The sequence below is a fragment of the Cucurbita pepo genome, chromosome LG13 (assembly GCF_002806865.2).
Source record: "Cucurbita pepo subsp. pepo cultivar mu-cu-16 chromosome LG13, ASM280686v2, whole genome shotgun sequence".
NCBI lineage: Eukaryota > Viridiplantae > Streptophyta > Magnoliopsida > Cucurbitales > Cucurbitaceae > Cucurbita > Cucurbita pepo.
In genome coordinates, this window is record NC_036650.1 from 7,363,125 (window position 1) to 7,377,350 (window position 14,226).

The 14,226-nt window shown below is 40.8% G+C and overlaps 4 protein-coding genes across 7 annotated transcripts; 1 reads left to right on the forward strand and 3 right to left on the reverse strand.

Moving 5' to 3' along the window:
• Positions 1-1,278: 1,278 nt before the first annotated feature.
• On the forward strand, positions 1,279-4,432 carry LOC111808176 (ABC transporter G family member 6-like). Its single transcript, XM_023694005.1, has 2 exons — positions 1,279-1,546; positions 2,295-4,432. The coding sequence occupies exons 1-2, from the start codon at positions 1,379-1,381 to the stop codon at positions 4,356-4,358; spliced, it is 2,232 nt and encodes a 743-aa protein (XP_023549773.1). The 5' UTR covers positions 1,279-1,378; the 3' UTR covers positions 4,359-4,432.
• Positions 4,433-5,345: 913 nt separating this feature from the next.
• LOC111809155 (dirigent protein 25-like) lies at positions 5,346-6,577 on the reverse strand. The gene has a single exon (XM_023695528.1). It carries the CDS (start codon positions 6,555-6,557, stop codon positions 5,439-5,441), a length of 1,119 nt encoding a protein of 372 aa, XP_023551296.1. The 5' UTR covers positions 6,558-6,577; the 3' UTR covers positions 5,346-5,438.
• A 942-nt stretch (positions 6,578-7,519) lies between these two features.
• On the reverse strand, positions 7,520-9,042 carry LOC111808121 (chalcone--flavonone isomerase). Of its 2 annotated transcripts, XM_023693934.1 has the most exons (5): positions 8,885-9,042; positions 8,617-8,775; positions 7,995-8,218; positions 7,664-7,850; positions 7,520-7,626 (listed from the first exon to the last, which is right to left on the reverse strand). In XM_023693934.1, exons 1-4 carry the CDS (start codon positions 8,988-8,990, stop codon positions 7,677-7,679), a joined length of 663 nt encoding a protein of 220 aa, XP_023549702.1. In that variant the 5' UTR covers positions 8,991-9,042; the 3' UTR covers positions 7,520-7,626; positions 7,664-7,676. The 2 variants fall into 2 exon arrangements, with proteins under 2 accessions (XP_023549702.1, XP_023549701.1); XM_023693933.1 differs by having other exon boundaries at positions 7,520-7,850.
• Positions 9,043-10,388: 1,346 nt separating this feature from the next.
• Positions 10,389-13,709, reverse strand: LOC111809153 (ankyrin repeat-containing protein ITN1-like). 3 transcript variants are annotated; one of them, XM_023695520.1, is made up of 5 exons: positions 13,667-13,709; positions 13,430-13,532; positions 12,797-13,306; positions 12,273-12,682; positions 10,389-11,316 (listed from the first exon to the last, which is right to left on the reverse strand). In XM_023695520.1, exons 2-5 carry the CDS (start codon positions 13,449-13,451, stop codon positions 10,486-10,488), a joined length of 1,773 nt encoding a protein of 590 aa, XP_023551288.1. In that variant the 5' UTR covers positions 13,452-13,532; positions 13,667-13,709; the 3' UTR covers positions 10,389-10,485. The 3 variants fall into 3 exon arrangements, with proteins under 3 accessions (XP_023551288.1, XP_023551287.1, XP_023551286.1); XM_023695519.1 differs by having other exon boundaries at positions 13,430-13,559; positions 13,667-13,699; XM_023695518.1 differs by lacking the exon at positions 13,667-13,709 and having other exon boundaries at positions 13,430-13,659.
• Positions 13,710-14,226: the final 517 nt, after the last annotated feature.

The window sequence follows — 14,226 nt, forward strand, 5'->3', positions numbered from 1 at the left end:
TAAATTTATACAATTTTGCAATTTTTCATGATAAAAAAAACAATAATTCTTAAAAAAATGTATTTTTTTAGNAAAAAAAAAAAAAAAAAAAAAAAAAAAAAAAAAAAAAAAAAACTGAAAAGGGTTAAAGAAACGTAACGGACAGTATTTGGGAAGCATGTGGGCGATGTAACAGAAAGATAACGTTGACGTTTCCATTGATTTTGACTTTGGAATTCTTCAATTTTAGAGGGCTGCCCCATCCCCCGGTAGCCCAACAATATTTTCAACCACTTTTATATATATATATATATATTTGTAATTATTATTATTATTATTATAGGTTAAATTTGACTTAATATAAGCTTTTATTTATTTATAAATAAATAAATAAATATCCAGATTTTCGCTCCCTTTCGTAATGCTAAGTTATCTTCCATTTGGGTTTGCTTCTGGTATCACCACAATCTTACATAAATGAAGAAAATTTTCCGTTCTGAATAGTCCTCCCCTTTCAGCAAGGATAGACCCCTATGGAAAGTCCGGGTTTCAAGCCATAATCGGCCTTCAGGTCTACCGGCTTAACGTACCGTCAACCCTCCTCTCAAAACAGTGGGTAGTTTGCACTTTTCTAGACCAGCTCTTTTTCTCTAGGGTACACAACTTATTCGATGGACCTCAGCTGCTAATCATCATGACGAGGTAAAAAATTTGTTGCTCAATCTCTTTCTAATCTCGAGTCACCCTCTTGTACAAGTAATAGACTATGGCTAATAAACACTTTCCTTTTTGTGCCCACGTGGAGCTTAGTCGCATCGGAATGAGTTTTAATTTAATTATAAATAAATGTAGCTGTTTTTATAAAAAAAAGAAAAAAAAGAATTGTTATTTTTTAATAAATTACAAGTTTCAGCAATAAAAGGGATAAATATTTAATTTAAGAAGTTTGCTAAACTTACCTGCCGCGCTCAAACTTCCAAGAAATCTCCTTTTTATGGGTTCTCAAATTTTCTTCCCTTTTTAATTTTTTTGCGTTAGCATCCAAACAGCGGTCAGCGCGGGCAGAGCTGAAATCCTTTAAATTATTTCACTTAACAAAGTAGATCAACGCCCAACCTAAATTTACAGGAATAAAGTGTGAACATATTACACGTGTCACAACACCATTTGTCTGTTATGAATGGAAAAAGTTCCAACTCTGACCTAACTGTGTAACCACGCTCTCCAACCCTCACATCTCTTCTTTTTATATCAGCTTTTGTTGTACTTATATGGTTGTAGAGAAAGCCATATATTTGGAAATCCACTTTCCAAATTTTAGGTATATAAGTATATTGAAGCGGAATTTCGAGAGGTTATAAGAAGAACGATCTTGTAACGCTTTTTCGTAGGGGTGATCATGGTAGAGAATATGTCACCTGCTAGAGATACGGTTGCGTTTTTCAACTATACGGAGCTTCATGATCGCCCACGCTCTTTTGCTAGTTTGTCTCCTTCACTTGGTGAGCTTCTGAAGCGAGTTGGAGACGTACGGAGGGAGGCAGCTGGAGATGGGAACGAGACTCCGGTATGTGTTGAATAACTATACTAAATTCAAAAGCTCAAGCATGTCGGTTAGCTTGTAATTTTACTTTCTTGGCACTTTCTTTCGTTAGAAGACTCTGGGGTCGAGTCAATGCTAGAACATGAGTGAGGTTTTGTGAGATCTCACATCGATTGGGGAGAATACCAAACATTCCTTATAAGAGTGTAGAAACCTCTACCTAGTCGACGCGTTTTAAAAACCTTGAGGGAAAGCCTAAGGACACAATATCTGCTAGTTGGGCTTTGGGCCATTACAAATGGTATCAAAGCCAGATTCGAGGCGATGTGCCAACGAGGAGGTTGAGCCCTGAAGAGGGTGGACAGCAAAGACGCTAGGCCCCGAAGGGTGGTGGATTAGGGTCCCACATCGATTGAAGAAATGAACGAGTGCTAGCAAGGACGTTGGGCCCTAAAGGGGGTGGATTGTGAAATCGCACGTCGGTTAGAAAGAAGAACAAAATACCGAAGGGGGTGGATTGTGAAATCTCACATCGGTTGGAAAGAAGAACAAAACATTCTTTGTAAGGGTGTGAAAACATCTCTTTAGTAAACCCGTTTTAAAATACAACTCGAATCCGTAAAGAGATACCTGAGAAACCCCAAAAAAGACAATATTTGCTAGCTTGGTTACATTATTTAATCAATTATTAGTTGGATAAGAGGTTCCATTAAGGGATAGATTAGGGTAAAATTACTTTAATTAATTAATTTTTAATTATATTGTTTAACAGGTGCATCAGGTGCTGGACATGAACGGCAAGAGCTTGGAGCCGAGGTCCTTGCCTTTCGTGCTCTCCTTCGACAACCTCACATACAGTGTCAAAGTTCGCCGGAAAATTAGTTTTTCGTCGGTTTTTCAACGAGGGAACACACTTGGTGGTTCTCCGACAGACAAGACAGTCGTCGACGGCAGCTTATTTACGAAAACGAAGACTCTGTTAAACAACATCTCTGGCGAGGCTCGAGAGGGTGAGATTATGGCCGTTCTCGGAGCGAGTGGCTCCGGGAAATCGACGTTGATTGATGCACTGGCTAATAGGATTGCGAAAGGAAGCTTGAAAGGAACGGTGACTTTAAATAGCGAGGTGTTGGAATCCAGATTGTTGAAGGTGATCTCTGCCTATGTGATGCAGGATGATTTGCTCTTCCCGATGCTCACAGTGGAAGAAACTCTAATGTTTTCGGCTGAGTTTCGATTACCTCAAACGCTTTCGAAATCGAAGAAGAAACTGCGGGTTCAGGCGTTGATTGACCAGTTAGGGCTGCGGAACGCAGCGAAAACCATCATCGGAGACGAAGGACACCGCGGCGTCTCCGGGGGAGAGCGGCGGCGAGTCTCGATCGGAATCGACATAATCCACGATCCGATCATCCTTTTCCTCGACGAGCCTACATCTGGACTCGATTCAACTAGTGCATTCATGGTGGTGAAAGTTCTACAGAGGATTGCTCAGAGCGGGAGCATTGTCGTTATGTCCGTACACCAGCCGAGTTATCGGATTCTCGGATTGCTAGATCGATTGTTGTTTCTCTCTCGTGGACAAACCGTTTACAGTGGCTCCCCTGCCAATCTTCCTCAGTATTTTGCAGAGTTTGGCCATCCGATTCCAGAAAATGAGAACAGGACTGAATTCGCGCTCGATCGGATTCGAGAACTCGAAGGCTCTCCGGAAGGAACCAAGAACTTGGTTGAATTCCACAAATCATGGCAGAGTATGCAGAACATTTCAAAATCAGAGTCGGATCACCAGAGTATATCGTTAAAAGAAGCAATCAGTGCGAGCATTTCACGAGGCAAGTTAGTCTCCGGCGCAACCAACAACGACGCGAGCCCTAACTCCATGGTTCCGACCTTCGCAAATCCATTTTGGATAGAAATGGCGGTTTTATCTAAACGATCTATACTAAACTCCCGCCGTATGCCGGAGCTTTTCGGAATCCGACTCGGCGCCGTTCTGGTCACCGGTTTCATCCTCGCTACCATGTTTTGGCAACTCGATAACTCACCAAAAGGAGTTCAAGAACGGTTAGGGTTCTTCGCTTTCGCCATGTCTACAACCTTCTACACCTGCGCCGATGCTCTTCCGGTGTTTCTGCAAGAACGTTACATTTTCATGAGAGAAACAGCCTATAACGCATATCGGAGATCCTCCTACGTCCTCTCTCACTCTCTGGTAGCCTTGCCGGCGCTAATCTTCCTTTCCTTAGCTTTCGCAGCAACGACGTTTTGGGCCGTCGGACTGGACGGCGGAATTTCAGGTTTCTTGTTCTACTTTCTGATCATTTTTGCTGCGTTCTGGGCCGGAAGTTCATTCGTCACTTTCCTTTCGGGAGTAGTTCCTCATGTAATGCTCGGCTACACCATTGTTGTAGCAATTTTAGCTTACTTCCTTCTCTTCAGTGGATTCTTCATCACACGCGAACGAATTCCAGGTTACTGGCTCTGGTTCCATTACCTTTCTCTGGTCAAGTATCCGTATGAAGCCGTTTTACAGAACGAATTCAACAATCCTGCGAAATGCTTCGTGAGAGGCGTGCAGATTTTCGACAACACGCCGCTGGGACTCGTGCCGACCGCCATGAAATTGAAGCTTCTGGAGAATCTGAGCAACACTTTAGGGATGAAGATAACGAGATCCACTTGCTTGACGACGGGTTCTGACATTCTTCAACAGCAGGGAGTGATGGATTTGAGTAAGTGGAATTGCTTGCTGGTGACTGTGGCGTGGGGATTCTTGTTCAGGATTCTGTTCTACTTCTCGCTCCTCATTGGAAGCAAGAACAAGAGAAGATGAACAAAATTTACAATCGGATTTCTATTATTTGTTTAGTTGGAAGGAATATTCAAATGAGTTTTAATTCTTCGAAATGCTTTTATGTGCTTCTTTCACTTATTTCCTTAATTTTTTTTAAAATTTCGTCCCATTTTAAGGCTGTGAAGCACTGAAATAACTGTTGTTAAATCTCAATATATTCTTATTTTTCATTTATAATTTTCATCATGACCAACGGAAGATTAAAGTGTATTATTCGGTTCAAATTCACTGCTATCAGATATTGTCAATTTTAGTCCATTACATATAGTAATAAGCTTTACTGTCTTAAAACGAGAATACTGAATTCCCTCTCCAACCACTAGGGATCTTAGTGGTGGACTTGGACGGTTATAAATGATATCAGAGTCACGCATCAAGTGGTAAGTGATCAGCTTCACTGTTTTAAAACGTATCTACCAGGAAGAGGTTTTCACACCCCTTATAAAGAATACTGAGTTCCCTCTCCAACACTCCAACAGCTAGGAATTTTAGCGATGGACTTGAGCTATTATAAATGGTATCAGAGTTAGGCATTAAGTGGTAAGTAATCAGCTTCACTGTTTTAAAACGTGTCACCACACCAAGGAGAAGTTTTCACACTCTTATAAAGAATACTTAATTCCCTCTGTGTCACCACACAAACGAGAAGTTTTCACACTCTTATAAATAATACTTAATTCCCTCTCTACTCCTAGGAATCTTAGCGATGAACTTGAGCTGTTATAAATAGTACTAGAATCAGGCATCAAGCTGTGTGCAAGTGAGGACATTGAGCAACCAAGCCGAATGGATTGTGAGATCCCACGTCGAGAAGGGAACGAAACATTTATTAGAAGAGTGTAGAAACTTTTTCCTAGCAAACACATTTTAAAATTTTGAGAGGAACTATGTAAGAGGAAGCTTAAAGAGGACAATATCTACTAACGGTGGACTTGAGCCATTACAAATAGTATCATGGTATATATAAGATTTCATTGCAAACCAGAAATTCAAAAACAGACAGAGAATTCAAACAGATTGGCAGTGAAGGATAGAAGAGATGATAAAACAACAGCATTTTTAGTAACTGATGTAAACAGTGAATTGCAGCAAAGTTTCAACCCCATCAGTTTCATGCTGGTTGGTGCCTGGAAGAGTCTTCACGTTGGCATACCCTTTTGCATTTACATATTTTCCGGTGCCTCCCATGATGGCCAAGTGAGACTCCGACACGGCGGTCCGATGGACGCCGAAGAAGCTTAGGCTGTCGACGTAATGGCCACTCGCAAACATAGTTGTGAATGCCATTGTTTGACTGTTTCCGTCTTCCGAGCTCACGACATAGAATCCTTGAGCTTTTCCAATCAAGCCAGAACCAAGCTCGTGTCCTTCTGTGAGCTCGTCGTCGATCACCGTCATTGTGCCGAACATGAGCTGTTGTACCGATACACCGGACGGGAGCTGCCCTGCATTAACAGATGGAAAGCTCGACGCGCCATTGAAGTTGTTCCCGCCACCGTTATTGTTCTGCAACAACGGCGATGTAGCTCCGCCGAGTCCAATCAGAAAGGGGAGGTTGTTGTTGTTAATTAGACCAGTGTTTCCATTGCTTTGAGGAACACCATTACCAACTGATAAAACGGCTCCATTGGGTTTAGCAAACGGAAGCTGGCCGTTGAGGGCGGGATTGTTAACCGCCCCGGTAACCGCCCGAGCCGAGGGATTCGAACCACCAAGGATGTCATGCATGAAGAAGGTAAAGGTATGGTGATCATCTTGAATCCCCCCTGAACTAGGTAGAGTTGCTGAAGGTGTAGTACCTCCTAGCCCCAGGTTACCGGCCGACGTCCCACCCGAACTAGGTAGAGTTGCTGAAGGTGTAGTAGTTCCTTGCCCCACGTTTCCAACCGACGTCCCGGCCGAACTAGGTAGAGTTGTTGAAGGTGTAGTAGCTCCTTGCCCCAGGTTACCAACCGACGTTGCGCCCGAACTAGGTAGAGTTGTTGAAGGTGCAGTAGTTCCACCCCCCGGATTGCCAACCGGCGTCGGGACGACACTCGATGCAGCCGGAGTACTTCCCGGGACTTGTGGCTGCTCGTCGAGGAGTCTGGCCGAGTTGGCAGAGAAACACATGAAGCAGAGCAGCAGAAGGCAGGGTAAAGGTTTGGTTAAGAAAGGGAGAAGGTTGTGGGAGTCCATGAGAGGAGGTTTAAGGAAGAGGGAATAGATGTTGGTGTGTTTTATGGTAATGTTGATGGGGTTTAGGGTAATATATATTGGGGTGAAGGGAATGGGAGTTGCTGAAATGGAGTTGGTCAATAACTCTATCATCAATGCTGATTTGGTTTGGATTTCAATTAACATTTTAGAAAGCATACTAAAAACAGTCTTCAAGGATATTGGTCAACAGGATTGGCTCAACTTCCATAACACCAACAAAACAAAAGCACACAAAATTTAAATTCTAATATTTTCGACATTTCCATGCCCTTATAAAAAATGCATCGCCGGATCTCACATTATTGTCATTATCGTTGCTGGCACATCATCTAATGTCTATCTCTAATACCATTTCTAACCACCCAAACTGGCTCTAATACATACCATTTCTAACCACCCAAACTGGCTCTAATACCATTTCTAACCCTAGCTCTAATACCATTTCTAACCACCCAAACTGGCTCTAATACATACCATTTCTAACCACCCAAACTGGCTCTAATACCATTTCTAACCAACCAAACTGGCCTATCATCTAATGTCTGGCTCTAATACCATTTCTAACCACCAAACTGGCCTATCATCTAATGTCTTGCTCTAATACCATTTCTAACCACCCAAATTGGCACATCATCTAATGTCTGACTTTAATACCATTTCTAACCACCCACACATCATCTAATGTCTCTAATACCATTTCTAACCACCCAAACTTACCATTAACAGTTCTCTTCAGACTTTTCCTTCTGAGTCTTCCCTCAAAGTTTTAAAACACATCATGGTAACGTATAAGCCTCAGCATTTTAAAATGGTAAGAGATTTTCACCCTCTTATCAGAAATATTACTTTCCCCTAATCTCACTCAATTTAGTTCAAAAAAAAATTAGGAATATAAGTTAAACAATATATATTATAACAACAACAAAAGAAGAGAGAGAGAGAGAGGCTAAATTATTGTTTATTTCTTATAATATTTTGGAGATAGAGAGAAGAAAAAAACAACAAAAACTGTGGAGAGGGAAGAGGAGGGGTCTGTCATTCTGATATCGTTGGGGTTTGGTCCCAAGAGGTTATTCAAATTGTGGGAGGCTGCTTGGTTTAAACGTTGTTCGACAATTGGGAGAATCTGGTAGCCAAACTATGCCTAGCCGCTGGTGAAACTCCATCCTTACAAATAATGGACGCCAATACAGATTCAGATAGCAGCTTGCTCTCTATTGTCGCCATCCCTTCTTTTTGTTCAGGAATGCTCCCATCCTTTGAGAAGCTTATCTGCATCACCCACCAACAATCACTCTTTTAATCTTACTTACTACTTGTTGATCCTATCATAATACTCTGTTAACATAATCTCATCCAAAGTTGTTGATCTTACTTACTACTTGTTGATCCTATCATTAAAACAATGGAACTAACCGATAAAGTGTTTGGAGGCAAGTGGGTGAAAAGAATGGAAGAGCCAGCAGGGAACGTTTCGTTCTTGAAGGCATCAATGAACTTTTTAATGGCTTCGGCTCCTTCCTCAGTATACATTCCCCTGGATTTCCAAGCTGCTTCACAGTTCTCTGCAACTTTCTCCGCGTATTGCTGACCCGTAAGTGGCAGTATCATTGTAACATTTGTGAATTTCTCGAAAGGACCTGAAATTTCCAAGTTCAACGCCAACAATATGTAATTTGTTTACACAACATAAAAGAGAACCAAAACAACCAAATGCTAACTTGAAATTTAATCTAAATTTATTTATTAGAGAAAGGACCGCACCGATTGAACTCTTCTTGAATCTATTCAATCAATTTGGCCGACAAATTGTCGTATTGTTCGTTTGATCTTACAAATCGGAAATTCGCGTGAATATTTATCATTCTATTCGTCCACATTAACAATTTTATTTCACAATCAACGATCTGGCAAGTCAAAAATCAAGTCACCGGAACACCGGTAACGTCCGGGAGCCTGAACGGCGGAAATCTAACAGTCATCTCTAACTTCTCAAGTACGGATTATAAGAAATTAAAAAACAAAAGAAGTTACTCACCAGTGACAATGTCCCTGAAGAACTCATCAGAATCCATCAACTCCGCCGCACTCTTCCCTTTCCACTTACCGGCAAGCAATGGCAAAGCATCCTTCTCCAAGTAAACGCCGATCGCAGTAAATTTCACGGAGTTTCCTCCGACCTCCAACTCCCTAACTCCTATACAGTTTTTCCAAAAGCACATTCTTACAAGGAAAAGGAAAAGGAAAACATAAGGAAAAAAAAAAAAAAAAAACACATTCAATCGCGCACGGCGGTGGAATCTGACCTGCACCGCCGAGGAATAGAGTCTTAGCAGAGGCCGGAGGCTTGATTTGCTCCGGAAATTTCACGTTCTCGACTTGAATTCCGTTGAGATCAGACACCGACGCCATTGAAACCCTTAGTCAAGTCCGTCCACGAGAGATCTAACGGGGGAGTGGAGTAGGGAGAGCGGAGAGGTTTAAGTGTATTTATAGGATGTGAAGCGATCACGTGCAGAACACGTGGAGAAAGCACAGCCCCGTATTTTTCGTACTGGGAGGCGCCCATGGTTAGGTACAAAGGATGGTGTCCAATAATCACTGGATAGTTGAGTTGTAGCCATCAATTTCATGTCTCTAATTTTCGTAACAATCCAATAATTTTTTTTTTTTTAAATTACACCATTTTTTACTAATATTTTAATTTACCTACCAAAATATATTTAAGACCCAATAGTAAATTTCATCGAAATTCATGAAAAAAATTTGTTCGATATTTGAGGATTCTATTGACACGTCTAAGTTTAAGACATGACTCTGATACCATGTTATGAATCACGACTCTCCACAATAGTATGATATTGTCCATTTTGAGCATGTTCTCATGGCTTTGCTTTGGGCTTCCCCAAGAGGCTTCATATCAATGGAGATAATATTTCTCATCATCTTCCACTAAATTAACCAAGGTGGGATTCACTCCCAATAATTCTCAACAAAAATCATCGGAACAACTTAACCTTGAAATTAACCAATGTGGGACTCACTCCCAATAATTCTCAACAAAAGTCATCGAACAACTTAACCTTGAAATTAACCAATGTGGGACTCACTCCCAATAATTCTCAACAAAAGTCATCGAAACAACTTAGTATTAGAGATCTGCATTTTCTGTACATGCATTTTCTGTACATGTAACCTTGAAATCCAGTATTTTCTGTACATGTAACCTTGAAAAGTATTCTGTACATGTAACCTTGAAATCGAGTTAATTAGTTGGTTGAGAAAAGATACAAGAAATGTTGTAAACACAAACTAAAGTTTTGAAATCAATTGCATTAACAGACAGATCAACTTGGTTGTCTTTTATAGCCTACATAAAATTAGCCAACTCTAAAAATAAGAAAAACAGCCTATCAACTTTAAAAAGCATAAAATTAGCCAACTCTAAAAATAGGAAAAACAACAGCCCACTAATTAATTTAGCGGTTCTACCATTCCTCTAGACAAGTGGACATCAAACCTAGAGAAAAGGTCTAGTATAACCGTCCAAGAATTTTGAATATTTAATTGTGATGTATTACGAAGCTTTATAGTTTTTAATAAATAAATAAATAAACATTAAAATAGAAAATTTTCTAGCTCTGATCACTGGAAAAGTAAATGGAGATGGAGATTGAAATAGGAGGTAGGGACGAGCTTTCCCGTCTTGTCCCTTCCCGTGAACATCTCTACCTGTACCTACCGATTTAAATGTAAATTAGTACCTTTCACGTGAACATCTCTATCCGTACCTATCGATTTAGAGGTAAATTAGTACGAATAAATTATGACTCTAATTGAAAGAGAAATGAGCTTAGGTATACATACATACATACAAAGAGTTGAGCAAAAACAAAGAGTTGTAATTCTAGAGAGCGTAGATTCGATCAACTTCTGAATTTGAGAAGTCAGAGTGATGCCATGAGTTTGAGCCACTCCGTCTATTACTCTTTTCCTTCTTTCTGATGGATCGACTTCTCTTAGATTTCACAACATAGTAAGTCATGGTGCCAAGAACGCCCGCCATAATCACACCTCCAACCACTGTGATCACAACTGCAGCCCATCGATTTTTACGGCCAACCACGATGTAAGACGACGCCATGAAAGCGACTGAAGTACAAACAGAAGCCAGCCACATGAGTTTATTTATGATCACCACGACTCGTCTTTCTGCTTTTGTTTCACCTCTAACCAACGTAATCTGCACAACCACGACTGCCAACGACGTAAACAATGCGATTGCGTTGAAGATGAAGAAGATCTTGAAAGAACTAGAGCGAACGACAACAGCTGTTCCTTGATCCGTGTCGCCACCAGGCACCGTAAAGATGGCTGCAAAAGCAACTGTTGCAAAAAGCACAGCCACCACAGTTACTGAATTGGTTGCATTGTTGATTCCTTCCCTGTGCAGCTTTCTGAGCTCTTTAGAAATGTTATGCACATTTTTGTTTGTTTTTCGGGTTTGTTCAAGCTGGGTATGAACATCTTTCTTGATTTGAGTCACTGTGTTCCGCAACTCGTCTCTTGGTTGGTTTAGTTCGTTGGCTCGAACAGCGCCGTGACGAGACAGACAGTCCTTAATTTCTGATGATTCTTCTGAAAGAGGAAGCTCCTCAGCTATGTCAAAAGCAGTTTTGTGATCTCTGGATAGAGCATTCACGTTGGTGTCTGGGAGGAGCAATAGCTCCTGCACTATCTGCAAAGTTTAAGAGAAGGATGAGTATTAAGAGGGTCCTTTAGTATGGCACAGAATGCATAGTAACGCAAGAATCTCATTCCATACAATAAAACTATCATTCGAATTTGGATATGCAAACAACCGGTCAGAACTTGTAACGGCTCAAGCCCACCACTAATAGATGTTGTCCGCTTTGGCTTGTTACGTAACGCCGTCAGCCTCACGGTTTTTAAAACGCGTCTGTTGGGAAGAGGTTTCCACACTCTTATAATGAATGCTTTGTTCCCATCTCCAACGGATGTGGGATCTCACAATCCATCCCCTTGGGGCCAACGTCCTCACTGGTACACCGCCAGGTGACTAGCTCTGATACCATTTGTAATGGTCCAAGCTCACCACTAACCAATATTGTCCGCTTTGACTCATTACATATCATCATCAGCCTCACGGTTTTTAAAACGCGTCTGTTAGGAAGAGATTTCCACACCCTTAGGGATGCTTTGTTCCCATCTCTAACCGCGTCTGTTAGGAAGAGATTCCCACACCCTTAGGAATGCTTTGTTCCCCTCTCTAACTGATGTGGGATCTCATAGAACTTTACAATCAAAACAAACGAACCTCGTTCCCAACAATCCTATTCCCAAAATTCTCAGTCCTAAGACCCGTATGATAACTATTTGGTGTTTGGTTTTTGAAAATTAAGCTCAAAAACACTATTTTTTCGGAGTTTTTTTTGTTTTGTTATCTACTTTCTCAAGTATTCCAAACCTATTAGTACTATATACTCGAGCCACCTTTCATCCCCAACAATCTTATTTCCAAACATCTCGTATCAGAACTGTTCATTTCAGTGCTACTATTCCAGATTGTCCCTTAAAAAGATTTGTATAAGAGAGTTTCAAAGGGCATATAAGATATCAAGAACTAAGAATATGAACAAACTAAAATCGACAAAGGTGATCGAGTGAAACTACCTCCACGCGCTTCTTCCTTGTGGCGACGTGCAGCGCGGTGTTGCCAAATTTATCAGGAAGCATTACAATGGCAGGATCTGCATCAAGGAGCAACTTCACGACATCACGCCTCTGCCCTTTGACAGCCATGTGCAGTGCAGTTTGGCCCTTCTTGTCATTTCTTCGTGCTAACTGTGGATCTTTGCTGAGTAATAGTTTTACAATCTCAGGATGACCAGAGCGCACAGCAAAATGCAATGCATTTTTACCATTAGACCTACAAATCTCTAGTAGGCTATGATCTTTGTTAAGCAATTCCTCAACTACGGCTGTGTGGCCCCTTGCTGCAGCAGTAATGAGTGGAGTCGCATTCGACGGCCCAATTGTTTTGCTTAGAGAAGGTTCATGATCAAGAAGAACTTGGACAATTGCTACAATTCAAATTAACATATGATCAATATTTCCCCAAATTTTCCAAGTGGAGAAGATGAAATCTAAGCCTAGGGCATTCATTACAGAGCAGAAGTTGAGATCGAGATCCTTACCATGGTGTCCTTGACTTGCAGCTATATGCAACGGATCGAAAGCAGACCTGTTCTTCGTCGTAAGAGTCTCTTTATTGGAATACTTCAATAGCTCCTTAACGACTTCTATGTGCCCTCTCTCTGCGGCAGTGAACAGAGCTGTTTCGCCCAATTCATTGACCTCGTTCACCACTAACGATCGGACCTCAGCAACCTCCGCATCCAAATCGGCGCCACTGAGATTTCGCACCATCTGTGAATCAATATCACCGAGAATCTGCTTCACGGCGGCTAGATCTCCCCGCTGCGCCGCCAGATGAAGCTCGGTGTCGTTGTGCCGTCCGGTTACTTGCTTCACGTACTTCTTCTTCCCCGCTTGGTCTATCCGCTTCCCTGAATTGGATAGAACCAGAGCCGGAGCCGTCGAAGTCGACGACGGAGATGGAGTCGGCGATAGCTCAGCCATAGGGTTTCGATTCGACGATAGACTCAAAATCTCCTTCTCTAAACCTTCATCGCCATCCACTACCACTGCAAAAATCCAGAAAACAAACGAAATCACTCCCCGCCTCACAAAAATCCTCACCAGAACAATCTCAAATACAAAACAGAAACTAAATCACACAAAAACAAATTCCAAAATAGTATAGTCACCTTGAGTTGAAGAACTGCCCATCTCAAACGAGAGCCAACAAGAACCTCAAGAGATTGGCCTCCTCCAAATCTTTAATAGCGGATTTGAGAGCTCAGATTCCAACTCCGAAATTAGTGAGAGAAATTACTTCTGATAAAGTAAGAAAAAAATTCAGATAAAAACAATGGACGAGGAAAAATGAGACAAGAGGAAAGCTCTTGGAAATGAAGTCGAAGAATTCAGTTCTTTTTTCTTACGAGGAAAAAATGGGACCAGAGGAAAGCGCTTGGAAATCAACCGAAGAATTTAGTTTTTTTTTTTCTTTTTTCTTTTCATAAAATACAATAAATAGTCAATTTCTTTCAACTCTACTGTTCTTCGTCGTACCACTCGTTGCAGTGCTTGCCGCGAAAAACCTTGCCGGTTGCCGGTTACCGGTTAGTGGAATTATCGCCATCATATTCTTTTTCATTTTTTTTATTCCTAAAAATTATTATTATTGAATTAATAAAAAATATTTAATATGGAGATCAGTCTTTAAAATATAATTTTATTTATTATATCTGAAACTTATTCCCGTTTATATACTTTTTCAAATTTTTTAAATTATAATATATTAATCTTTCTATTATTATTATTATTTATCTAAATCGTGATTTTAAAAATATTAATTAATATTATATGAATGATTAAATTAAGGGGTTTGTATTTAGTTGTGGTGCTCAAATATTTTATAATGATAATTGGTTTTTGGTTGTTTGAAAGTCGCCGAATAAAATCTAAAGGAAAGAACAAATGGGGCGGAAAGGTATGCGAC

Excerpts from the sequence above, each read along its gene's own strand:
- LOC111808121 (XM_023693934.1), bottom strand. The coding sequence starts at position 8,990 with ATGGCGTCGGTGTCTGATCTCAACGGAATTCAAGTCGAGAACGTGAAA. Across the intron at positions 8,776-8,884 it reads TCTATTCCTCGGCGGTGCAG|GAGTTAGGGAGTTGGAGGTC; the intron begins GTCAGATTCCAC and ends AAAACTGTATAG. Across the intron at positions 8,219-8,616 it reads CTTCAGGGACATTGTCACTG|GTCCTTTCGAGAAATTCACA; the intron begins GTGAGTAACTTC and ends TGGAAATTTCAG.
- LOC111809155 (XM_023695528.1), bottom strand. The coding sequence starts at position 6,557 with ATGGACTCCCACAACCTTCTCCCTTTCTTAACCAAACCTTTACCCTGC.
- LOC111809153 (XM_023695520.1), bottom strand. The coding sequence starts at position 13,451 with ATGGGCAGTTCTTCAACTCAAG. Across the intron at positions 12,683-12,796 it reads TGCAAGTCAAGGACACCATG|CAATTGTCCAAGTTCTTCTT; the intron begins GTAAGGATCTCG and ends TTTGAATTGTAG. Across the intron at positions 11,317-12,272 it reads CAAGGAAGAAGCGCGTGGAG|ATAGTGCAGGAGCTATTGCT; the intron begins GTAGTTTCACTC and ends TAAACTTTGCAG.
- LOC111808176 (XM_023694005.1), top strand. The coding sequence starts at position 1,379 with ATGGTAGAGAATATGTCACCTGCTAGAGATACGGTTGCGTTTTTCAAC. Across the intron at positions 1,547-2,294 it reads GAGATGGGAACGAGACTCCG|GTGCATCAGGTGCTGGACAT; the intron begins GTATGTGTTGAA and ends ATTGTTTAACAG.